The sequence below is a fragment of the Telmatherina bonti genome (assembly GCF_933228915.1).
Source record: "Telmatherina bonti genome assembly, chromosome: 7".
NCBI lineage: Eukaryota > Metazoa > Chordata > Actinopteri > Atheriniformes > Telmatherinidae > Telmatherina > Telmatherina bonti.
This window is the reverse complement of record NC_136625.1, coordinates 27,112,767-27,138,127: the sequence shown is the minus strand read 5'-3', so window position 1 is coordinate 27,138,127 and position 25,361 is coordinate 27,112,767. Positions and strand designations below refer to the sequence as shown.

Here is a 25,361-nt window from a genome sequence, read left to right as displayed (position 1 = left end):
TTAATTCTGTATTTTAAAGAAACCTGAACTGAGTCTCCAGAGAGGATGCTAATTTTCACTGTGTCAAAATAATCATAAACCTGATGAGCTTTACAGACAATTGTCTTTTACAGTTGCATCGTTCTGATCGTGGTTTTCACCCATCCACTTTTTAGCTATCTTTTTTTTTTTTTTTACCCTTTCTTTCATCTGCTAATCTACACACACACACACACAGACACACACATACAACTACAATGGCGATTGGTTGGTTCTTAACGACACTTGAATAAAGATAGTCTTTTCTTTATGTTGTGTGAAAGCGTGCTATGTTAGAAAAAGTCTGTTAATGACACTTTCCTGTATAGAGACAGTATTATTGTCACATTTATAGTCAACAGTCCACCTACACTGATGTGCACAAAGGTTTCATAATCTCTGGTACTGGTGTGGAAACAAGACTAAAACACCAGACTTCAGTAAAATTAGAGGTGTTTGTTACAACAAACAGAAAATGCTGCTGAAACAGGATAAAACTTTTTTTTTTTTTAAATCTCAAAGTCAAAGGATGACTGAATAAACTAAGACTGAGGGAAGACAAACCTGGACATGGAAGTTAGTAATGACATTATCAAAGATTTCACAACAAACAAAGGAAACGAAGGAGTATTAATACTGAAGAGAATCAGAAACAAACAGGCCAGGAATGAGAGTGAAGCAGGAAATAGATACAATACCACAAATACATAAATCTGCTCAAATAAAACAGGAAGTTAGAGGAACACAATATAAACTAAACCATTTGATATAGAATACAGAGGAGGAGAATAAAATGATTTTTAAAAAATACAGAAACCTCAATCTGAACGTAAGGAAGCCCAAATTAAACAAATGCTACAAGACAAATTACCAAAACAAAAAGGCACTTCTACTGCATCACAAACATTGTAGTTAACAGTATGCAGAGCACACCAGCAGCCAAGCAAAATGTGTTTCCTCACTTGTACAGAACACTGACTTGTGAAGAAGCTTATAGCTGATAAATGATGATGAAATCTGGAGAGGATGGTCGAGATTAACAGATGATCATGGGTCAGTGGGTCAGCATGAGACAAGTAAGACATGAGGAGGAAATATCCAGCTAAGGTCAGACGGGTGCTCAGCTCAAACATCTGAGACACTGTTATGTTTTAGAGACACAGTGTGTCATTATGGAGACATTTCTATCATTCGCTCTATTGACTGGTGAGAACAGTCAAGTGGAGAAAAGAGGCTTTAAGGTTTGGTTTGTCTGAGAGGTCAGAGTGTGTCTGAGGACTCTGTCAGGAGGAGGACATGATACTTTGGGAACCTCTTAAACTGGACTGTAGTGGTCAGATAAAACCCAGACTTACCTCATTGTTTAAGCTGCATCATCTGCAGACGACATGGGCCGAGATAAAGACACAATCCCTCCTTAGAAATCATGCAAATCAATACTTTCATGCAGTTGATGTACAGGGTTAGACTCTATCTTATGTAGTTGTCTATTTTGTTGTTGATACTTCAGCGATAAGCAGATTTAGTTGTGAGCACTGTGGTGAAGCTTTTTTCAGTTTATTGCTACTAACAGAGTCCATGTTCTGCACCTCCTGTTCTATTTTCTGAAACGACGTCACCTTTGCAGTACAAACAATATGTCTCAGTTTTAATCATTTCCCTCTAAATAGTAGCTTTATTGCTATAAAAAAAAGCCAGTCTGAAAGACAACAGCTTTACATCTAACCTTACAAAATATTTAACTTAAATCCCCTCAACATGTTGGCAAAATCCCCCAGTGAAAGACTGGGTTTCAGGCATCAGTCTGCTGTTAATCTCAGTATCTTAAATCATTACCCATCTTGTTTCATACAAAAGCCACAAACTCAACAGTTGCCACAAAAACATTTTGGAAAAATTAATGAAGGAATGGATGAATGAGGGAAGGAAGGAAGGAAGTAAAACTATAAATACATGAAAAAGAAAATAATCTAAATAATAAATGTAAAATGTTCTGTTTATGTTTGCATTTATTGATTTGTATCTAAAAATGTTTGCATGTTGTTTTGCTGTATGCTTTATGTTATTTCCATTTATTTATGTCTCTACTTACTTAGCTGTTGATTTACCTTCTTTCAGTTATTGTTTATGTTATTCATAAAAAGTGAAAATGACAGCCTGGTGTTGAACCAGCAAACCTTTATCTTCTCTTTCCAATGTTAAGCTGCACATTTCCTGTAGGATGAACTAATAAAAGGCCCTCCTTACAGGTCTTTCTGGAAGAACACTGTAGATTTGCAGCATTCAAAAGACCCCCACCAGGAGAGACAGCATTGTGATCATGATGCACTGGTTACAATTTAATCATAGATAGAAATTAAATTTCCAATTCTTTGTTCGTGAAACTTGCTTTGACTCCAAAATAAATCACAGATACTGTATGTCTGCTGTGTACAAATGTCTGGGAGCTGCAGGGACTGGTCCGCTGCAGATGCCCAGAATTCAAACCAAACAAGGTTAAATGGCATTCAGCCACCATGCTGCCCACTGCCCACTCCTGGAATGACCTCCCAGTCTATCCCAGTTGGAGCGACTACTGGTTTTGCCACTACTCATAATTTTTCTCTTTTCCAGACTTTTACTTGTGTGTAGTCTGTATTTTGTATCGTCAGTTTTCTTTTTTGACACATTTATCTAAAATCTTTTCCATCTCTTGCCTCTTGTCTGTGTAGAAGTATGCATCATATATGTAAATTGGTACTTTTGCTTTGTCTCCTCTCCTTTGTTTACTTCATTCAGCTTCATTTGCTCAACCACAAACCTCAACTCTTCCATTTCTAAAAAAAAACATAAACCCTGCATGTCGCCATTACCAGAGCTTGTTTATCAACACACATGATCAGTGTTGGAGTATGTTGGGATAGGGCTCCATCGGCTCGTAGTAAGCAACAATATTTGTGATATCTCATTTGGACAGGTTACTGTTTTGGATTAAGTTGTAATTTCTTCCACTGAACATGTGACCAGGAAGCACAACTGCAGTCCCTGTAGCTGCTAGCAAACCCCTACATCTGTCACATCTCAGAGCTCTTTGTTGAGTTCTTTGTTTCAATAAAGTCTCCCCTTGCCAACCTTCATTTGCTCAAGATTTGTTTAATACATGTATTTATTCCAACAGTAAGAGTTTTACAATGTTTAATTAACTAGATTAGTTATTGTCATTTGCAGTTAACTGAGTACAGATGTTGTAAACACTCTCTCCTCAGACTCTTTTCTGATCTATGCTGAGTTGTTTGTGCTATTTAGCTTTCTCATCACTCCTCCCTGAAGGTTTAGCTTAGATTGTTGGGTAATACTTTTAAATTAACACTTGTCTCATTGTGACATGTTTACACAGCGCCAGCCTTTAAGCCTGCTGTATCTAATCTCAGCCATTCAGGCAACATGTAGTTGGCATCTTTTAAGAAGCCACTACTGACATTTCCGCGACAGCTCTATCGTCCTCTTCTCAACGTGGCTTCTTGAGTCGATGAAATGCAGCTGAAACAGGTGGATAAACCTCAAAGATGGGACGGTGAGTGATGGAAATTTAGATTATCACATGCACATCAGCTGTTCAAGAGCAGTTGTTCCAACCAGTAACACTTGAGGATAGCAGCTGGCTGCCTCTTTCACCCTAAACACCCGCCCTCTGATAGCACTGATAGCAACAGTTTATTTCCTTACAAACTGCTCTAAAATCACAATATGCAGTTAATGCACAACTGTGGTCAGAATGTCTTCATTCTTATAGAAATATCTCAGTACAACATAAACTTGCATCCTGATCCATTACTTTGAAAGAACACCTATGAACCCGATAAAAAATGCTAGAAACAGCAGAAAATCAGGAAAAATAAAGATTTCACAGATTATTAAATAAAGATAAGTATTTCAGCACCTCAGCACACACTTCCACACAGCCCTGCAGGAAGACGTCACATCTGTGAGTTTCATGTGAAATCTGTTGTTCTGGTGAATGACCCCGGGTGTGTGTGTAAATAACAGGCATGAGACAACAGGAGGAGGAGGAGCTGCGGTTTGAACTGATCATTATGCTTTTTTAGTCCGCACACCTGCACACTGTCACGAGCTGGTAGCCAAACACCCGGCAGTGTAAGACGTCCCAACCACAGCAACATATGAGAAACATGGAAAAGCATGCTGGAAAAAACACACCACTACACGCCTCTATTTAAGGAACTGAGGGGGGATTTTTGCACATGGCTAGTAGCAGAAAGCAGCTGGCAAGGGCTCATTGATTTTAAGTTGAAAAATACCAAACTTAGTTTATTAAAGGCATAACTGGACAGTTTTTTTTATACCAGCTTCACTAATCTCTGAGTATGAGGTGGATGTGGACCCTCAGCTGTAATGACTGGAGACTCAACACTTGATTTTCCACATGAAGCATAAGACGACTGCACAAGTCCCACCCAGAAAAATGCAACTTGCACATAGTGTGATGCACTAAATAAGTGAGCAGATCAACACCTGCTGATATCTGATGGCAGGGATTAGCATTTATTTTCCAAATGATTTACTATGAGCAAAGGAAGTCCTGTTGAGCGTGTTTGCACATCAGGGAATAACAAATTGACCTTCACACCAACTTAATAAGTGGTGGAAAGCATAACTCTCATCTTTTTAATTCCTGCTACATCCTTGTGAAGTGAATAAAATTGTGAATGATCATTAACTCATCATTTGGCCACTTCAGCATCCTAATGTTAAAATAAATACTGGTGACATGTTTTAGATCCGCAGCAATGTTTTGAATAAAAGCACTCCAACCATAAAAAGCTGCACTCACTCCTATTATCTCATTGTTTTGGTATTAAGCATGTGTGGACTTTATTAATACTTTGAGTGTGATGGGATATTAATAGACCCCATTGTGTGACACCTTGCCTGACCTCGCAGCCTTCTGCTGCTCAGTCACACCACACAAGCTGTGTTGGAGCCTGTTTGCTGACCACATTTCACATCAGAGGCATTTCCAGCTTAACAACAACAGAGGAGATAAAAGTCTACCTTTACAAGAACTAATTGGAGCCATGCATAGAGTGAAAGAAAGAAAATGACCACAAGTAGACCATAACAGGACAAAGAATTCAGTTCATTTTATTCTCACACTGCTTCATATCAGACATAGAAGGTTTTACGATGCTACAAGATATTTTGACATCTTTTAGGACCACAGATTTGTACTTATTAGTTACTGGTTGTTGTACACACACGTATGTTTCAGTAATCCTTGTTAACATTGTAATCCATTTATATTTCTGTGTGATTCAGCTGCAGCTCTATGTGAAGTATGACCTCAGATTTACTCTGACCATTGGGAACCATTTTAAGTGAATGTTTTAGGCAATGGTATCGATTTACTATGTTTTGAATGAAAATTAGATGGTCTTTTTGTAGCTGCTGCTGTGATGAACAACCAAACTTTTGTTAGAATTTGGTTTAACCTTGGTTTCCAGCTAATTTTATGACAGCTAAATGAAACATGTTCCACAGTAGCAGAGAAGGGATCCTTGAAGGATCCAGGATGAGGCTGTCGATTAGGTAATTGACAGTCTTATCGAGTCAATGTTTGATTTGACAAACTGTGTTTCTTGTCAAGCTTCTCCTCCTCCCTCCAGAGTAACTATTAAAAAGTTAGTCGGAACCCTTTGTTAGTCAGACGGTGGTCTCAATCTGGTCATTGTGAACATCTTCTCACAGCAGCTGCAGTTTTAATAAAACTTTCTTAGACAAAGATCTCTTTCTCCAATAATTATTTAAAGTCAGATTCCCACAACACTGTCTTCACTGTAGTAACACACAAAATTAGAGTACTTGCATACACTTATTTTGTGAGCTGTATTAGTAACTACATGTTATAATAGAGTTTTCTCCAAATAAAAGACACTGACTCATTGCTATAGAAAGGAACACAATGCCCCTACACACCCATCCTCATCCATACTTGCTTATTGCTTTGGATAATTTTCGGCAGTGTTCCTTCTCTCTGTTAGCTCAGATTGTAGGTGAGAGCATCAAGACCTATGGATAAGTTATGCATGGAAACAGGCTCCATACATCAATACTTACAAGGATATCTGCTTGGTTCAACTTCAGAGTCTTCAATAGTGTAAAATATATCAACAAAATCTTCTAACAGACTTGTTTACTAGAATTAAGCAGCACAGCAGAATTTCCAAGTCACAACCAGTTCCACCATAATGGAGCTGCTGGGAAAGTTTGTCTATTTGTCCAGTTAGTGTTGTAGTTACGTGAGTACTGTAGTGAGGAAATACTGTCACTGAGGTCTTGCTGCTCTTATCACTCACACCCATTGCTGGTACCTGTCTTGATACATTACATTCAAATCCAAAGGAGAGCCAAATTACACCAAATGACCTTGTTCTAATATCTAAGTTAGATATTACATATTTAATAACTAAAAATTAAACTGTTAGCCTACATATTCTTACATGAAGACTTGCTTCTTGCAGGTTAAAGAAAGGATTGTAAGAAATGATGTACAAGTCTGTGTTGGAATAAACTGTAATATCACAGTTTATCCACATGGTGGCAGTGTTTCTCTCCCAACACAACAACACCGCCCAGTCTGTCTGACTCAGACTGTATGGTCTGACTTGATCTTCTGGGCAGTTTTAGCCATAGACATCATATATTCATATGTAAAGCGTTGCTCTCTTCATGGGAGGCTGGAAAGTATGCTGGTAATCTATCAGTAAACGTGTGATCTTTCTAAAGGCAGTGTGTTGTGTGCATGTTGTGTCTTTTAAAGCCAACATGTGGAATGAATTACTAGTGTCATTGACTAAATTATTCTGTAGAAAGTTTGTGTAACGTGGTAATTATTGTAGCTACAGTTGAGGTAAACACATTTTTGGATTAAAAAAAAAACATGATAGTTAAATATTTAAGATTAAATGACCAAATTTTGGTTAAGTAACAAACTAAGTAAGAGGGCACCATAATGCTGGACACCTGATGTGTCTTACGTGTAAAAATAAATAACAGAACTTAAAGGAGAGACACTTTCTGTATTTTGAATTTTTCCCTAAACACTATAAAAATCTCTTTTAATAAGTGTAGTTTATAGTTTAGTTCCTTGTTATTGCAGATGCTGTGACTGATCAGGACTTCATAACAAGAGGTGATTCTTATCAGTTTTGCCAGAAGGAAAACAGATTTTCGGTATTTGACAACAGCAAGGGGCATATGAGTTTATATTTGTACCTTTCCCCCAATAACAGTACCAATCATGCCTTTCATCAATCAAAATGATTAACTCCGGTAGTCTGTCTCTGATTGCCACGCTGCACCCAGTCTCTGGTGGGTACTCCTGTGCTCATTTGGGGAAAATAGCACATATATTTATCAACTATTCAAAAACTGCTTCTTCAGAGCGCAAAGAGATTTTCCACAAGATTCTTGTAGGTTTTGAAACATACAATGAAATATTTCAAACCAGCATTTACAAATAGTTTGTTCTTCTTCACCAGGGCTTTTTTGACTCTGGTCCATGAGGGCTGGGTCCTGCAGGTTTTAAGTGTTTCCTATATTATTATAGAGTGTTTCTCTACAAAGCCTGTAGATGTCAGCAGCTCTGCAGAAATGTTAGACCTCAGCATTTCTCAGGAAGTCAGTGTCAGAATGGATGAAATACTGGAGGACAAATGCTTTGCTGTGATTGAAGGTTCAGATTATAAGTAGCAGGAACTCAGAAGTCATGGTGTGGTTGTAAACGTCACAAAGAGAGCATACTACCTGATGTGACACCTGACTTTAGTGGGAGTCAACCCTTTATAAAAACAGATGAACAAAAAAATATTCCTTTTTCTTTTAGTGTTTAATTACTTTTCCTGTTAATACTGTTATGGAAGGTGTTAAGTAACTTTAAAAGTTAAATTCAGGTTATTCCACATGACAGTCATAGCTGGTTTCTGGTTTCTTTACTCCATAAATGACAGTGACATGTTTTAAAAAGCACACAGCTGAACATCTGGTAGAAGCAAATAAAATGAACCTCTAATTATGTGGCGTCCTCAGACATGTATTATGCCCTCAGTTCCAGCAGGATGCTATTTTTAGGATGTTACATAACAAATGAGGTGATTAGCTAATCAGATGATGTGTGAAACTTTAGAGGAGGTTTAATAACTAGAAAACTCAACTTCTGTAATAAACAATACACGTTAATCAGTAGGTGTTAGACTCGTAGGCTATTTAAAACCATAAAAGAGCTGCTGGATGTTCTTTGAGCAGTGAATGAATTAAACAAGATGGTCCTCTTTCTCCCCCCTGATAGACTGTTGCTATGGAGATATTGTCTCCTTAAGTTTTATACAGAAATATTAGATTAAATCATCTTCTAATCAGCCAGCTCCTTCCTTCATTTTGATCTGCTCGCTGAGGTAAAAGTCAAAGGCAAAACTCGCCTTGACAAAAACAATACTTTCTGTTTTCTTAACAGAAGCAGTCAAACCTCAGAACAACCTAAGATGTTTTGGATTTTTTTTGACACAGCATAGCACTACAAGTACATTATATATGTTGTGTGTGTTCATAAAAGTAGCTGTTTGCAAGAGGAGTTTCATAGAGTTAAGGTTATAAAGTAATTCATGTCACAGGGCTCCTGTCAGGTTCAATTGACCAAAACTACGTTATTTCAAAGAGGGAAATCAGTAAGAAAGGAATGACAGTAACTGTGTGTGTGTGTGTGTGTGTGTTGCCTCTCAGTGACTGACAGAAACAGACTGCAGCAGCAGCTAAATTCAGGACCAGATATAGTGCAAAGGTTACTGCTATTAATACACATGAACCATTTTCAAACACACACACACATCCACACTTATACACACACACAACATAATGTGTTATGTTGCATCTAATTGATAACATTTAATTGATGACTCTGCTCTTTACTGTGTTCTTCAGCTCTCATTTGTCAGCTTCCTATTCTCATCTTCTTCAAGACTAACTTCTAAGCTGTCATCCTTCTGGAGAACGGCTCTGCCTTCAGTCATCTCAGCAGGAGCAATGTGACACCTACGAGGATACGGAGACATTTGACAGGGTGAGAACACACTATGTATTTTTATATGTGTGTGTGTTTGAGAGGACGGGTGTCAGTGTCCAGAAAGGAGTAAGAGAGGGTTCTGTCACAATGGAAATAGAAGAGTACCCTGAAGCTACAACTGCTGGGTGATTCAGGGTGAAACACAGCAGAAGACACTGCCTTTCTGCAAACACAAACAGAGCTGGTTGATGGAAACAAGAAGGGAGAACCTGCACGAATACGGCAACACTAAACTGCAGCTGCAGCTACTCACACGCTACAAGCTGATAGAAGTACACCATACTGAGTCAGCATTGTAGTCAGGACTGGACTGGAGAATTTTTAGGACTGGATTTCACAGCGTGCACATATTTGGAGTCAAATGAATGCAAGAAACCAGTTGTCACTTCTTTCAGAGACTACGGCGCATTCTCCACGTGGCTGCAGAAACTCTACTAACGTCAGTGAATTTCAGCTGTTTGCAATGCACAGCTAGCAGGATTTCTGAAGAGTCAACCATCAAAGCGCCAAAGGATCTGATCTCAAGCTGGGAGAATAGAGTTTAGCTTGTATTTTTTTCTGTATCCCTCTTTGCTGGTACATTTGAAAAAGACATTTTGCACAGCACAAGATACAGACGTTTTCCTGTTTACAGCAGAAGTAAGTGGTTTTTAGGTGCATTCTGTAGAGGATTACAGCTTTATCACATGAAGAAGTACACGCCGTGGGGTCTGAAGTGGATAATCTGTGCAAACACTCTGCTGCATTCCATTGGTTGTTCTCCAGTAGTAGTTTAGATCTGGTCAGAGTTTTGGACCTGGATTCAAATGTTTCTCAACACAGTGTTGGTGGTCCTGACGGACCTGGCAGCCAGGTTGCTAGGTAACAAGCTCTTCCGGCAACACTTCCACCTGCTGCTGTCAGCTGTTGTGATGTTCGGTCCTGCGCTGAGCCTCTGGGTGTCCCCGCACAGCATCTTTGCCAAGAGAAGCCACTTCCTCTACAGGTGAGACCACTTGCTGCTTACTCTCATCTACTTGGACCAGCCGTCACTGTGCAGTTCCCTGCTTACTAATGAGAAAATACCAAACTATGTATAAAAACAACTTCAGGTGCATCTGGAACCATCACAAGTGTTTTGACTGATATGTGCAAAGCTGCATTTAATATGAAATCATTGTCCTCTTCTTTGTTAAAGTGTTGCTACTAAACAATGACATCCGAGCCATTTTTATGCATTTCCAAAGATGACAGACTGAAAACATTTATTTGTCACAATCACATATCTACGGCAGGGGTCCGTATAGTATGGCAGTGGTCTTTAAATACCCAAAGTGAAGAAACATTTTCATACTAAGTAATAAGTAAACAACACTGCATTAAAAACTGACACTCATAATCTGAAGTGAAAAACTATCCTGAGGTCTGAAACATCTATAGTCATTTCACGGAATATCTATGGAAACTCACAAGGAGCAGAGTGGCCATCTTGTTGTTACCACATGGTTCAAAGACAGCAGTTGTGTGTACATAGTAGGATAGCTTGTCTGGCATCATTTGCCATCCCAAAGTGTCTTTGCCAGGGAAGATTTTATTATTTCAGCAAGACCATGTCAAACCTCACATGCTCAAGAAAACAGTGCAGACGAAAATCCTACCCACGTACAGCCCAGACCTGTGATGTATTGAAAATATTGCAGGGATTATTAAATGAAAAATGAGAAATCTCAAAATGTTGAGTAGCTGAAAAATCTAGAAAATGCAGGAACTGTTTTAAAATTACAACGAGCCTCAGTTTTAAAATAAAATACATGGTTGATCTTTCCTGAAAATATGTGTGCCCTTAACTAACTGAGGAGTATCAGATGAGAATAAATGATCAAGACACACAGAACAGCTCATTCAGTCCCCTCTTTTGTTTACTAGTATATTCACAAAATCTGTTTCCCAGTGCATGTGTCGCTTTTCTCTGATCCAGCCGCATCTCACAGTCCAAAAACATGAATGTTAGGTAAATGAGACTTTCTAAATGCTCCAGAGGAATGTGTGGGTGTGAGTGTGTGTCTCTGCGTTGGCCTTTTCATGGACTGGTGACCTGTTCACCTACTAATTGATCGTATAGCATCTGCTTCCCCTCAACCTTGAACTGGACTAAGCAGTGTAGAAAATGAAGGAATGATGAATGTAAAAGTCTTATCTAGCATGTTTTTGAAGTCATTCCATGAGTTTTACATTTTTAATATTTATACAGTTAGTCTTATTTGTGGATTTACATCTCAGTGGTGACCTGTTCCCACATTTTCCTCTTCTGCAGGTTGTTCCTACGCTCTGGTTGGGGCTGGACCTGCATCTTTGTGGGCTCTTTTGTCTTTCTCCTCTCCTTCTCCATCCGGCGTTCCCTCCCTCTGTGTGTCCGTCATCTCTCCAGGCTTGCGGTGGCTGGCGGATTGTGGTTTGGTTTCTGCAAACTGCTGGACCTCCTGGAGAATGCAACAGGAAGCTGCTACGAGCCTCTGCACGGTGGCCCGGAGGTCTCCAACGGGCAGCCTCTGCTGGTGCTGCGAGAAGGGGAAAGCAAGTCTGAGTGTCTGAAAGGTGGGATGCTGTGGAGAGGGTATGAAGTTTCAGAAGACGTCTTCCTCCTCTGTCTGTGCTGCCTCCTGCTGGCAGAGGAAACAGCTGTTTTTGGCCCTTATCTGAGTCTTGGGGGGACCTCTGATGCCCCTCTGAGGATCCTCTTCCTGTTCTGTGTTCTTCTGCTCTGCCTTTGGATCTTTCTGCTGCTCTGTCTCTTAGCTTACTTCCCTCAGTTTCCCACACAGCTACTGGGTGGCGCTCTAGGCTGTCTATCCTGGAGGGGACTGTATCAAGGCTGGTACCGCCTGGGACCCAGTTGGTACTGCCCTGGAAGGCCTGGTCAAGGACTCCTTAACACCAAAACCAGCACTGTAGCAGAAGATGCACTGAGCCACAACCACTACGATTAACTGAAATAGGAAGAAAAGATTAAATCACATATTAGGAATAAAAATGGGATTCATTCAGTCCTGAACAGGAGGAAGTGTATCAGTGTTTTTCTCTCTCTGTGTACCTGCGCTGCAAATTTGAATTAAATCATGAAAGGGTGCGTCTTTTCTATGATGTAAAGCAGATGCAAAAGAAAGTCTGCACATCGACAACGTTTGCCCTTCAAAACCCACAGAATGCTAGAGCTGTGTGAAAAGTAGCGTCCTCTGCTCAAATAGAAAAAGTCAGCTCATCAAGGGGAAACATACTGCAAGTGTAGTTTGTTTGTATTCAATGCAGACTCCAGCCTTACTGCACACAATCCATGATTTTTCTCACTGTGTGCAAAGTTTATTTCTAATCTAAAGTTTAAGTTTAGATGTATGCAGTCGGGTGGATCAGGGTTTGTAATGTATGTATTGTCCAGGATGGATCAAGTGAATTGTGTCATCAAGACTCCATGTGGTTAAGGAGACTGCTTCCACAGCAGGATGTTCCATGAAAAGCTGCTTTGACTAATTTCTTGCATGCTTATTCATAAGACACATCATATAAGACGCATAAAAACTACTCTATTAAAAAGTATTTGGAGGTATCCTGTTGTGTCTGGCAGTGATGTTGGCAGGAGCTTTTGGGGGGTCCGGTTGGTTGCAGGGTGGGGCTGCAGATCAGGTTTAAAAATATAGGTGCAGATTACAGGCAACACCATGTAATTTCAAACTCTTATGTTGCAATTTGGCTCCTAGGTAATCAGTTAACAATTTTCATGCAACTCATTGTAGGAAAAATTGTAAAAGATTTGGTGTAAATTCCACCACATTTCCAATTAGCTGTAATGGTATCAAAACAAAACAAAAAATATTCAACAAGTACTTCAGCTGTTTGGTCTAATCCCACCTCATCATGTTGCTTCTGAGGCTGGCATGTTCATGAAATAAGGTATAAAATGCTTGCGCAGAGCTAAGTAAATACAAGTTATGTGGCAAACTGCCTACCGTGGGCCTCTTGTTCTCATTTATATTCAATACCAGGAAATGGTGACTGAATGACAATAAACATGCAGTGACTTAAACGTTCTAGCTTCAAGTAGTTATTTGTAGTAGTAATATGCACTTGGTTTTTCTCATTTACCAGTGTATCATAGCAGATATTAGAAGTACCACGGCTCCTTGATTTAATTTGGACAATTAAGTCAGCTCTTAATTTAGCTGCTACTTGGACCAGACTACTGGTTTGATCCCATTTGAAGATGGATTTTCTGTGCATTATAATATGCATGTAAAAACTAAAAAGTATAACAATTATTATTTATAATCCATCAAGAAAAAAGGTCTACAAACCATCTTGGTTTGTCCGTCAACAAAGCTATATAGACGTGCAAATGTATCCAAACGTTACAGATTTGCCCTTTGTGCATGTTATGCATTACAAGTGTGGCTGTTGTTTTATATGGAATAAAATTATTAGATTGCTGTTACTGAAAACTGGCATAAAAATACAGCATTTAGTGTATCTATCAGACACGCAGCTCTGCTTTCCTCCTACATTTGTTTTATTGATAAAACATCTCAAGAAAGAAAATATATACAAAATGTAAGTCACTAAATAGCAGAAAACAAATTTCTGCCTTGAAATCTGACATCAAATCAGCTGGAAACCTCATAAAAGATTGCAAAAAGGTTCACAGCAACATATCCGGGGGTGTGCGGCACCATTCATCCATTAAACAAAGACATTTAGCTGCGACGTTTCAGATGTTTATATTTTGGTAAACTGAATATCACCGTCTTCCAACACTGCACCCTACGCCCAGATTAAGTTCATTAGGTCTAAAAGAGAAACAAGGTGTGGCAGTCCTTCATTGAAAGTGAACAAGACAAACAGGACTGAAGTCCTTTACCTACAAAATAACTGTCATAACCATCCTGAACTGACAGGAGAGGCATGGCAAAACACAAGAAAGGCAAACTTTTCCTTTTTGTTTTCAGAAGACTGATGCCAAAGGTCAGTTTCCGTTTGTCATTACAGCATGGATCAATAACAGTAAATGACCTGAGGCGTTTATTCCTCTGTGACATCATTAAGTGTTAAAAACACAGACACACACTATCCGGTTTGTAACCGGACAGCTGCTGTGTGCCAGTCGGCTTCAGCACTTCTTCACAGTACTCTCTTCATGTTGACTGCAGATTCGTGACCAAATTCCTGTTTGTTCCCAGCGTGGTAAACAACACAGATAAATGTATAGATGTGGCGAGATCTGGGGTCAAAATGAAGTTTTAATGACGATGGGGAAACAAAAGTTTTTAAAATAAAAGGAGTTATCAAGAGAGGGACGGTATGGGGGAATCAACTGAGTCCAGAGGCTCCCAGTGACAGTTCATCATGGCGTCGTAAAGCTCCTCACTGCGCTCCATAAAATCTTTGTTCCACAGCTCCACGTCACACTCAAGGATGGGCTCTGCAAAACACAGAGTACAGATTTATACTCACCGTTATGTTATATTCCAAGTTAAAAAAAAGACAGCGGTCATGTTGTCTGGCAGCTAAATGTGATGTAACACATCAGAGTGTGAGGTCTGCAACAAGTCTGTTGTGTTATTTTTCATCACAAGGTTGTTTCAAACACACCGCCTTCACTCTGTGATGATAATCACATCCAAACAGGGATTTTACCTTCTGCATTATCCTCCTCCACTTCTTCAGACTGCTCGTGGCTCTGCTAGAGGAACACACCGAATGTCAGGAAACATTTCATGAACAATCAAATAATGTCAGATGAAAGTGAGACGTGAAAGTATTTTCATGATTTTTCTCATTTAAATGAACGTATAAGTTCAGCTGTTTAGCTAGATGCTTCTGTGTGTAGACGGCGAGTTTCTCAGCTCATTTCTTCTTTGGTTTTAAGTCTCTCAGGTTATATCTGGTGGGATTGTGTGACCTTTCTAACAACCTTTGATAACTGTATCGACAGAAAATGTTGGATATGGACTGATACTCCTTCCCTTCCCACATCTTTTAACATGCACACTGGGAAATGATCAATGCTCACAATCACCGATCACATTTCCCAAAATGTTAAGCGTAGGTGTCGAGTTACTTTTCTCACCTCTACAGCTCCGGACATGTCAGGGGTCATGGGTGGCATCCCCATTGGAGGGGGTGGCATCATATGACCTGGTGGGGGGTATCCATAGGGCCCATAGTTGTAGTTGTAGCCACTGTTGTAGCCGCTGTTGTATCCACTGCCGTAGCCGCTGCTGTTATAGCCGCCATACTGGTCATACCCGCCCCACTGTGAATAGTAGCTCCCTTGATTCGCGCCTGTTTGACCGCCATAATATCCAGACTGGGTCTGGTTGTAGTTGCTATGGTAACTCTGGCCCTGGCTTCCATGGTAGCTACTCATCTTCTGGCTGAAACACGATAAATGCAACAAAGTTTCAGAAACATGAGAGGCGATCTGATGCAGAACAGAAGCATTTCCAGCGTGTGTCATCAGAGCTAAAAATAACTTCAGGTTTGCAACATGCAATGTTGAACCAAAACACCAGGCCTACATTAGAGGGATTATTTTCAGCTGCAGATTAATGTACATTTGGTGCTCTGGTTAGTATGTGCAGTGGCAGATGTAGGATTTAGCCCAAAATAAACTAGTGTGTGTGCATGTGTGGAAATGCTGAGGAAGGATGAGCTCAACTCGCATAACATTCCTGCTTTTTAACAGCTTCTGAAGTAAATCTGTCCTCAGTCTTTAAGCTTTAGAGCCAAATATTATATTCATCAACAAGTCCTATTTATGGTTGATTTTGGTTTTGTAATGATGACCCCAAATTAATCTTAACTTTTAAAAGAGACACATCCTTCCTTTAATTGTATTGTTTATTATATCAACTTGCTATTGGCCATATTTTGTTTATATCACAAAACAGTCTAAATAGGGACACTTTAAAAAAGTTTTGATATAAAAAGTATTACGACTTCCTCTTTTTCAGTTTGAACCAAAACACAAAAAGTTTGTGACAACGATATTTGGCTCAGAAGAAATAAGCTTACATTTAATTTTTGATAGCTAACATTAATTTTAAAACTTCTCCAGCATTTCGATGGAACAGCATGACCTCCATGTTCCTTCTGTCTCTCTTACCTCTTGGCAACAGCAATACTAAGCCTGATTGGCTTTCCCCCCAGCATCGCACCCTGGCACTCCTCAATGGCTTTCTTCTGTTCGCTCTCCTCCCCAAACTTGACAAAGCCGTAGCCTCTGAAAGTTAGACAAGAGTTACGCTTTCTCCACCCACCAACACACGCCACATACTTGCCATGTTATAGCCACGTATGAGAAACAGAATATAATGGGTATTATTATGGTAGAACTGAAACTTGCTGTTTTACTTTTAACATGAGGTAGCATCACTTGAATTGTGAGTTGCTCTTGCTTAGCCTATATGGGGAAAACAATAGTTTTAGCATAAGACGGCAAAAAAACATTTCCTCAGCCTTTTCGAAAATAGATGAAGATGTGTGGTCAACGTCCTGCTATCCTAATAACTAATACAGCAGAGAAAACCATAAACACAGCTGTAAACTTCTTTATATTAATATCACATCAATAAAATCTTACAGTCGTAGACCAACAAATCATGTATCACTCATTCAACCTACGGGTGCTGACTTACCTGGAGTACCCGTACTGGTCGGTGACTACTTTGGCTCCTTTGCAGGATGAGTACTTCTTAAAAACTTGATGGAGCTGAAAGTCATCCACCTCAGAGGCCAAATCGCCAACAAACACGGAGAACTCTGGCCTGAAACAAGCAATAAGCTCAGATGAAAGACTCCTGCACTTGTACTGCTGCAAACTATCAGGAAAGCTGGATTTCTGGCAAATAAGTGACAACATGTTCATGCTATGAATACCTGAAAGCTGCTGGAAAAACTTGCTAATTAGCCTCATAGAGGTTTAAAGAGTGCTTTCATCTATCTGCTACAATGTGTTCACTCTCTCTGGATTATCCACTGAGGTCCATAACCCTTCCCTACTTATGGCTCACTATGATGACAGCTATCAATGAGATGAGCAAATCTTTCCACTGATGAAAGCTTAAAATGTCAAGATGCTCGCAGACTGCTTCAGTAAAGTCGAGGTCTAGGCTTTAAGGAGGACTCATCACTCCATTGGACCTGTTGCCACTTCCAGTATCTTTTGACACAACTCAGCCTTTTCTCATGTCCTTTTATTAAAAATGACATCCTCACAGCCACCTTACTATGAATAAAATTTCTGGTGAGGCTTCAGTGACCATCAAGACGCATCTCTCAGGTATTTATTTGACTTGTTTCTATTTTATGAATACTTGTTCACTTTAAGATAATGTTCTTCTGCTGTAGATCGTTTTTAAAGTTGTTTAAGTTTAAATTTTTCCATTACTTGTGCACAATGCTGAGGTTTGTAGGTTTTCAGTGAACAGCTGTTTGATCATCACAGTGCTGATACAAATCTACCATTTAACACCTGATAGTCTATAAAACTGGTTCTTTACCAAATTGTCTCTTATGTGAATACACAACACTAGTTCTCCCCTGGAGTTGAGTTCCTTTGTTTGCTTCAGTGATTCATAGTGGTATTTATTGTAGGACTGGCTGATTAGAAGAAAAAAAAAAACTAAATAAAATCTAGTTTAAATTCACATCAACCTATGTGATTATTAGGGAGCATTCACATCAGGATAGCCCACTAAACTTGGTCCAACTGGGGACTCGGTGCAGTTGTAGGACAGTATATCCATTCAGACCGAGGCCGTGTTCAAGCTGCACTTTGGTCAAACGTGGCAAACCTTTCCAATAATACATCCCCATTCCCACCACAGGTGGTGCTGCACTGGTATTTAGGCAGAAGACTCTCGCTATGTATTCACTCACAATGCAATATGTCGTCAAATGCAGGAAGTGACTTTTTTGTAGTCCGCTTCCTGCATTTGGTCCGCTTGAAACGGGTCAAGACCTGCGTTTGTAGGTGGACCAAGTCTGCTTCTTTGGTCCGAATCAGAATTTGTTTGGCACATTAACAACTCCTAAACGAAGCAAACTTTCTGAGCAAACGGACTCAGATTGGAATCAAAAAGGCTGATGTGAATGTCCCCTTAGAGACATTTTCAGGCAATGTACAAAAAAGGCCCGACTACATGAGTACTATAGAGCCACAAGAACAAGTAATACAACATGCAAACCGCATCAATTACAGAACAACATGGGAGGCACGGCTAGCTTGTTTACCTAAAAAGGTCTCATCCCAGTGACTATGCAAAAACCATGAAAATGTTGGCTGATGAAACTTAGCGCACCAGTTCTTCCAATGCAAGCATCAAACAGTCATCTTTTCATTTGTGACTGACAAGTCATGTGAATACCTTTGTTTCATGCTGTGATTAGCGTTAATTCACTTTTGAGGCAAGCAGCGTTAACATGACTAAGAGGAACTGATACAAAAACAAAAACTGATATTGTTTGGTATACTGTCCAGCCACAGTTAAGTTACTGAAGGGATAAAACCCATTTCTCTGAAAATGGTCAGGTACAAAGTCTAGAGCGAAATTTAGTGAAAAAGCAGCCAAAGTCCAAATAAAAACAAAGACTTTAAGGAAACCTGGAAAACCATTGTTGACTTTGTTTTAAAAGACTCCCTGAAAATATGGTTCATTGAAAGGAAAATATAAATAAATAGTTCGTCGCTGAAGACTTTTGCACAATACTAAAGTACAGCGCCATATCCAACACGTGCACATCCACATAAAGAGTTTAGCGAATTAAACCACCATTTAAACTAAAATGAGGCTTTTCTGGTAAATTAACTATGCAAACTGGCCTGCTGTCCAACTGAGCCCCAATCACCACATAGTCCTGAGGTAAACTTATGACAAAGGATTTTTTACTTAAACATAAAAATAGATTATTTAACCATTACAATATCAGGGACAAATACAGGGAGGTCCAGCTCTGGGTCTCGAGGGCCAAAATCCTTGTGCTTTTCATTATTTCCCTGCTTCAATACACCTGACTCAAATGAATAAGTCATTGTGTTATAATTTCATAGGCTGTTGCATCAATTTAATTTGAGTAAGGTGGGCTGGAGTAGGGACACAATAAAAACCTGCAGGACTGCGACCCTTGAAGACTGACTTTGAACACAAGCAACAGTAACCTACCCTGCCTCTGGTCGCTTCCCGTAGGTGGCATAGTTTAGCTTAAACTTCCGGGGCTGCACAGGGAGAGAAAAAACACACTTATTAAGCCAACTTCACACACCAAAGATGTGTAGTATAGCACTGATATTGCTGGAAATAGAAAGTAGAGTTATTGTTATGGTTATTTAGGTTTACATACCTCCACCACACAGACCAGCCTTTAGCCCCTTCCTCAGTTAGTTCCTACCAGAGACTCTATTCACCAGCTTCAAACAAAGTACATTCATGTACAAGCAGCCTCTTAGCCACCTTTAGCAGCAGATACAGGCCGGTGAACAGGGGAGCCCAGTAGCTTGGCCAGCCCTCGGGGCCCACAGCGTTTCCAATAGAGCAGCAAGCGGCAAAAGCTCAACTTCACACGTCACTTGAGACTGAAGTTTTCAAGTCTGGATGATTGGTCTAGTTTGACATCAGCAGACTTTTGTGTTGAGTTGATGCCACTTCAGTTTTAACAGAATATCACTTACTAATGCATGTAAAAAATAAACACTTGTCATACCTGACCACTGCGTGATGAGGACAGGTAGTGACAGCACAAACAGAAAATCAAATGGTTTTGGCACATTTTTACCAAGATTTTTGTTAAGACTACGTAAAATTGACTTTAAAGCATCTTATTGCATTTATGATATGACAAAGCAAGACCAAGGCTAGTAGAGCTCCACTATCCACAGTCAAATCAGTAAATAAATACTGCTACGCAACAGGAGTCTAACAATGAAAAGAAGGAAGGTGCCATTAAATTGTGAATCATTATACATTAATTACACATTCATGATCAAACAATGATAGTAGATACAGTTCTTGGTATTATAATTGACAAATGATGAAGTATTTTTGCAATTAATAAGTAAAAACTGACCGGGTTTGATCCAGGGACTAGTTTTCCGTTGAGTCTTTGAACACAGCGGTCAACGCTTGCCTCATCTGCCAACTCCACAAAGCAGTATCCTGCTGAACCCCTGCACAACAAGCAGAGTCATGACCTCATTTTAGAAACACACTAAATATTTCCATTCTATTAGTAATCATGGTGAAAGAAGACCTGGTGATTAAAGAAATAGTGTGTGGTGTCACTGTGGACACACGGCAGCTGGATTAATGGAGGACAGTGTGAACACAACATGCTTAGATGCAAGCATTAGTTTTAGTTTTAAAACACAATTATGTGGACAGTGTGCACCAGGCAGGAAAATTAAAAGTGATTACAATCAGTTGCTATTAACAACAGAGGAAGGTCAGAATATTGTGACATGACACGTAGATGCAGATTGTAAAATTAAATTGCCCGATCATGAACTCTTTGCCTAACTGTCAATCAAAGTCTTCCCTGAGGAAACTAAATATGATTTGCTCAACACTAAGCATCAAATATAAATCTCCACAAATGCACTGACATCCTGACATTTTTTAGAGAGCAGAGATCACTAAATTCAGACCTCTTGGGTCCGTGTCCTGCAGGTTTTCAATTTGTCCCTGCTCCAACACAACTGACTCAAATGAGTCATTGTGCAGATCTTCATAGTCTTTTAGATCTATTTCATTTGAGTCAGTTGTGATGGAGCAGAGACACATGACAAACCTGCAGGACAGCGGTTCAAGAGGTCTGAATTTGGAAATCCCCGTTCTTGAGAGTAGATTGTGACCCGGCAAATGTCTGTAGCATTCAATCCAGATGCTTGCAAAGGTTTTCCAGACATTTTGGCATTTCCACAGAAAATATAGGAAAGACTGCAGTGTAATTTAATGTGCATTATTTTATTTTAAGAGATAACACAGTAAATCTTGGGTTGTAATTTTGGGCCAGAATGAGCAGTTTGTTGCTGATACAAACTGAACCTGCTTATGGTTTACAACTCCCACCATGAAGCTCAAGTTGTTGCCACAAGCAAAACTGTTTTCTAAGAAAAAACCCACCAGCTCATATGAAACTGTACCAGGTCTGACACAGAGGCTAATTTATGGCCCGACATGCTTTGTAATACTTGCCCTGTTATCCTGTGTGTGATGATCTTTACTCCTAATGGTGATTCTCCCATAGCACTAAAGGCCTGCTTGATGAAGTTCTCATCCATGTATGGGTCCAGCTATAAATAAACAAATAATTTAAATATTATATTCATAAAATAACTGTGGCTAAAGACAAATATTTTGAACAGCACATTTTAATTTGTATACAACCTTGTAATGTAGAAACTGTACAAATGACAGGCTTAATGTTCCTATACTTGCATCACATTCACCAAACAATGAGCTTTCATTTAAGCTTGTAATTTGTGTTGCAGACACTAAACAGATGTTAAAAATAGGGATTCACCGATACCGATATCAGTTTTGGCTCAATACCATGTGTGTGTACTTGTACTTGGTATTAATAAAAGTATTCTGATACCCGATACCACACTCATCAAGCCAGCGCAGATGTGTTTGATGACATGCTTCGGACGTGTTTTAAAAGAAATAAATGCAATGAATGTTAAATGGTGACAATTTTTGTTAATTCAAAAGCTAGATCTTTGTTTCAAAATAACACATGTATTGTTGTATTTGGGTAAAATGTGCCAAATCAAAGGCAAATCAAAGGGTCCGAGCCATACGAAGTATGGCAGGGCACTATTGTTTTTCAAATGTTTATGATCATTATTTTAAGCACAACTCACTCAATTTTGACCCCCTTAGGTCCCGTGAAAAGTTGCGAAACTTGGCACACACCTCATGCCCGGCGAAAATTTTGATAATCTGGCGTTTGTATCCACGCCAATGCAAAAATGCCTCGACAGCACCCCCTAGAAACGCCAAACATGGCCAATAGAATGGGGTCTCAAAAGTTTAGTTTGATGTAGGATGACGAAATTCGGCACACATGTCTACGACCTCAAGACGAGTAGAAAAGTCAATCATAGATCTGTTGTCATGGCAACAGGCTGTCTGCCATCTTGGCGTTTGCGACCATTTTTTTGCCCATTTTTGTCAATTTGGGCGCATCGTATTTGAACGAACTAGTCTGAGGCTATTGGCTCCACATTTGCCATGGAGCTTCATGACAAGATGGGGACAAAAAGTCAGGGGGGGTGGGGCACTTTTTTGGGGGGGGCCCCAAGGGGTCCGATCTTCTACTCTGACCTAGGTCTACGAAATTCGGAACACATGTGTAACAACCCAAGGCGAGTAAAAATGTGCATTGACCACCTGGTACCATGGCAATGGGGTGTCCGCCATCTTGGTATTTACGCCCATTTAGCACTGTATGTGCATTGTTTTTAAACAAACGAGTGTGGGATTCGTACCACTGACTTAACATTCAACCGGAAGCTTTGTGACGAGTTCGGGTGGAGGTTTCGGCATGAAGCGAGGACCCGATGGATGCCGCTTGCGGCTTTAATTATATTTGTATTTTTGAGGCAACTTTAAAAAGTTTGGGTAATTTATTACAACCTAATGAAACCTTACACCAGGGGTGTCCAAAGTCGGTCCTCGAGGGCCGCTGTCCTGCAGGTTTCCCATGTATTCCTGTTCCAACACATCTAGCTTCCACTAAATGGATCAAACAGCCAATGACGTGCACAACTGATTAAGCTCTACTACTAATTAATTTGAATCAGGTGTGTCTGAGCAGGGATACATAGAAAACCTGCAGGATTCTGGCCCTCGAGGACTGGAGCTGGACACCTCTGCCTTACACAGTTATAACAGCACAATAATGTTTACATAAATGATGTGGTATCAACAAATATTAGTATCTGCAGACATTCAGATTTCAGATCGGTATGGGATTGCAACTCCCCAAAAGTGTATCGGTGCATCCCTAAAAACAAACAAGGGTTAAGAAAATACTGGGAAGCTTCTTCCTCCTATTAGGAACACTGTCTACCACTGTATTTTCATTACTTTAATCATTTCCAAACAGACCTGTCATTTTTGTAGCTCATGTTTAAAAATAAGCTATTCAACATGGTCATATCATATATACACACCAAATCCTTCTGTAAGCGTGGTTAATTAAACGTAACATTAAAAGGGTTTGGTATTTATAAGACTGTATTTGTGCTCTTTAGTCGCATAAGGGTTTAGCAATCTGACAGGGTCCCCTGGTAGCAATGGCAGCCAGGTAACATAAAACCTTCTGCCTCTGTAACAAGTGCAGCACTTCGCCAGGGGTGGCTAACGCGTATCCACACACAGTATTGACAAGCGACACATTTGAAAAATCAGTACATTGTTTATGCTTTTTATTTTTGCAATTGAGAGGGTTTTACGCCAACTCATTCAACTTAGAAATGTGCAGCAGAGTTTAGTTTGGTCTTCAGCATCACAGGTCGCACATCCGGGCTAAACGAGCTAGCGACCTGCGCGCGAAGCTAAGCTAAGGTTCCTACACAAAACGAAACGAAAATTTTAGACTTACATCACCCATCCAGAGGCTGTTCTGTCTATTAAACATCATGGATCCTGGAGTAAATGTGACACTATAAACAACTCTTCTTTTATTTACAGGCCGTGCAAAAGGACAAAATTTTACAACGTTAGCGATACACCCATGCGATCACTTCTTTCTACGTCTTCTTTTCTTTCCTCATGCTGAGCTGCTTCCGGTAGGCGTCCTTTCAAAATTGGATATTTATTTGCATATGTACGCATATATATATATATATATATATATATGTATATATATATATATATATATAAAAACCAGGATGAAGTGAAAGATAATAAGGCGGTGATTTAAAACAACAACAAAATAAATAAACAGGCAAAGGCTTGTAAATGACAGTAAACATAAGCTAATATAATATAATTTATTAAATGTCCACCAGGGGTGGGTCTAGGGAATATCTGATGGGGCATTGATTGATAAAAGGGTGGCCCACATAAATGATGCCTGTAACATTTAAAAGGAAACATATATTTGGAGAAATAATGAGCTGTTTATTGCTGCTGAAGTAGTCATCTCATATGAAAGTAAAGAAAGTTGTAAATAGGCGTTTTTCATCAACATACCTTGGTCCACTACGCAAAGATTTGATAAACTGAATTGATAATTATGAAAAACAAAATCTCTGAGCCGAATCATAAGTTTTATTGGTGTTCATTTGACAGGCCTGGCTACTTAACTTCACAGTTGTTTTATCTGGTGGTGCTGTGACTGTTCATATCATGTCTTTAAAATTGTAAATAGTATAGATAGACAGCTATTGTTTTCCATTTTAGCTGTATGGTAGAATACTACCTAATAACCAAGAATGTGGTTGGAATAAAGGAGTGGAAAAGTTCAATATAGTTTAAATGGTAGAATTAACAAAGATAAAAGGTGGTGGCAAGACATGATCAGCCGCTATGTGCTGCTGATCATGATGTCGTCTTAATTTGGTGGTTCTGTTACCACAATTTATTTTCACTTTATCTTTAACTTCCTGATAAGTCTTGTTTTGTAGAGTTACTTCACATAACTTAATAACATGTCATTCACTCAAATCACACTTCACTTTATTTGACTGCATAGGCTTTTCATTCTTTTGCTGAAAACTCACTGTCAGCATTCTACCATGTCTTATACATCTGGCAACAGAAGGAGAACGTGATTTCTGAGTATACATATAAGTGCCGCATTCACTTGTACTTGGGTATCTGAAGTTTTAGGCAAGTAAAGGTCAGCTTACACTAGGTAACTCCTCTTGTGTAGTTTGTCTGACCTCCATTTGGTTAGCCATCATTAGTTTACCAGTTTATCTGGAAGTCACGCAGGGTATAAGCTCTGTGGTGGCATTACCCATCTTGACCCGGGGACTTTCAGCATGGACATTGGACAGACATTCCTGAATATTATTCCAGCCTCTTAGATATGACATTCTATGTATGACGTACATGCCTGCATCTTTCTCCTTCCTACCACAATCCCGATTCCAATGAAGTTAGGACATGGTGTAAAGTAAATAAAAAACAGAATACAGATTTGCAAATACCTTTTAACCTATATTTAACTGAATACACAACAAAGACTA

General features: G+C 39.5%; 2 protein-coding genes across 3 annotated transcripts; one reads left to right on the top strand and one right to left on the bottom strand.

The window, feature by feature from the left end:
• Positions 1–9,089: 9,089 nt before the first annotated feature.
• Positions 9,090–13,479, top strand: fitm1l (fat storage inducing transmembrane protein 1, like). The gene is made up of 2 exons (XM_079244115.1): positions 9,090–10,118; positions 11,427–13,479. The coding sequence occupies exons 1-2, from the start codon at positions 9,940–9,942 to the stop codon at positions 12,097–12,099; spliced, it is 852 nt and encodes a 283-aa protein (XP_079100241.1). The 5' UTR covers positions 9,090–9,939; the 3' UTR covers positions 12,100–13,479.
• Positions 13,480–14,384: 905 nt separating this feature from the next.
• On the bottom strand, positions 14,385–23,926 carry trnau1apb (tRNA selenocysteine 1 associated protein 1b). Of its 2 annotated transcripts, none has more exons than XM_079244298.1 (9): positions 23,768–23,926; positions 21,352–21,449; positions 20,225–20,324; positions 19,324–19,376; positions 16,798–16,926; positions 16,266–16,382; positions 15,228–15,534; positions 14,795–14,840; positions 14,385–14,579 (listed from the first exon to the last, which is right to left on the bottom strand). In XM_079244298.1, the coding sequence occupies exons 1-9, from the start codon at positions 23,804–23,806 to the stop codon at positions 14,443–14,445; spliced, it is 1,026 nt and encodes a 341-aa protein (XP_079100424.1). In that variant the 5' UTR covers positions 23,807–23,926; the 3' UTR covers positions 14,385–14,442. The 2 variants fall into 2 exon arrangements, with proteins under 2 accessions (XP_079100424.1, XP_079100425.1); XM_079244299.1 differs by having other exon boundaries at positions 14,795–14,837.
• Positions 23,927–25,361: the final 1,435 nt, after the last annotated feature.

Excerpts from the sequence above, each read along its gene's own strand:
- fitm1l (XM_079244115.1), top strand. The coding sequence starts at position 9,940 with ATGTTTCTCAACACAGTGTTGGTGGTCCTGACGGACCTGGCAGCCAGG. Across the intron at positions 10,119-11,426 it reads AGAAGCCACTTCCTCTACAG|GTTGTTCCTACGCTCTGGTT; the intron begins GTGAGACCACTT and ends CCTCTTCTGCAG.
- trnau1apb (XM_079244298.1), bottom strand. The coding sequence starts at position 23,806 with ATGATGTTTAATAGACAGAACAGCCTCTGGATGGGTGAT. Across the intron at positions 19,377-20,224 it reads TAGTCCCTGGATCAAACCCG|CCCCGGAAGTTTAAGCTAAA; the intron begins GTCAGTTTTTAC and ends CTCCCTGTGCAG. Across the intron at positions 14,580-14,794 it reads GGAGGAGGATAATGCAGAAG|AGCCCATCCTTGAGTGTGAC; the intron begins GTAAAATCCCTG and ends TGTGTTTTGCAG.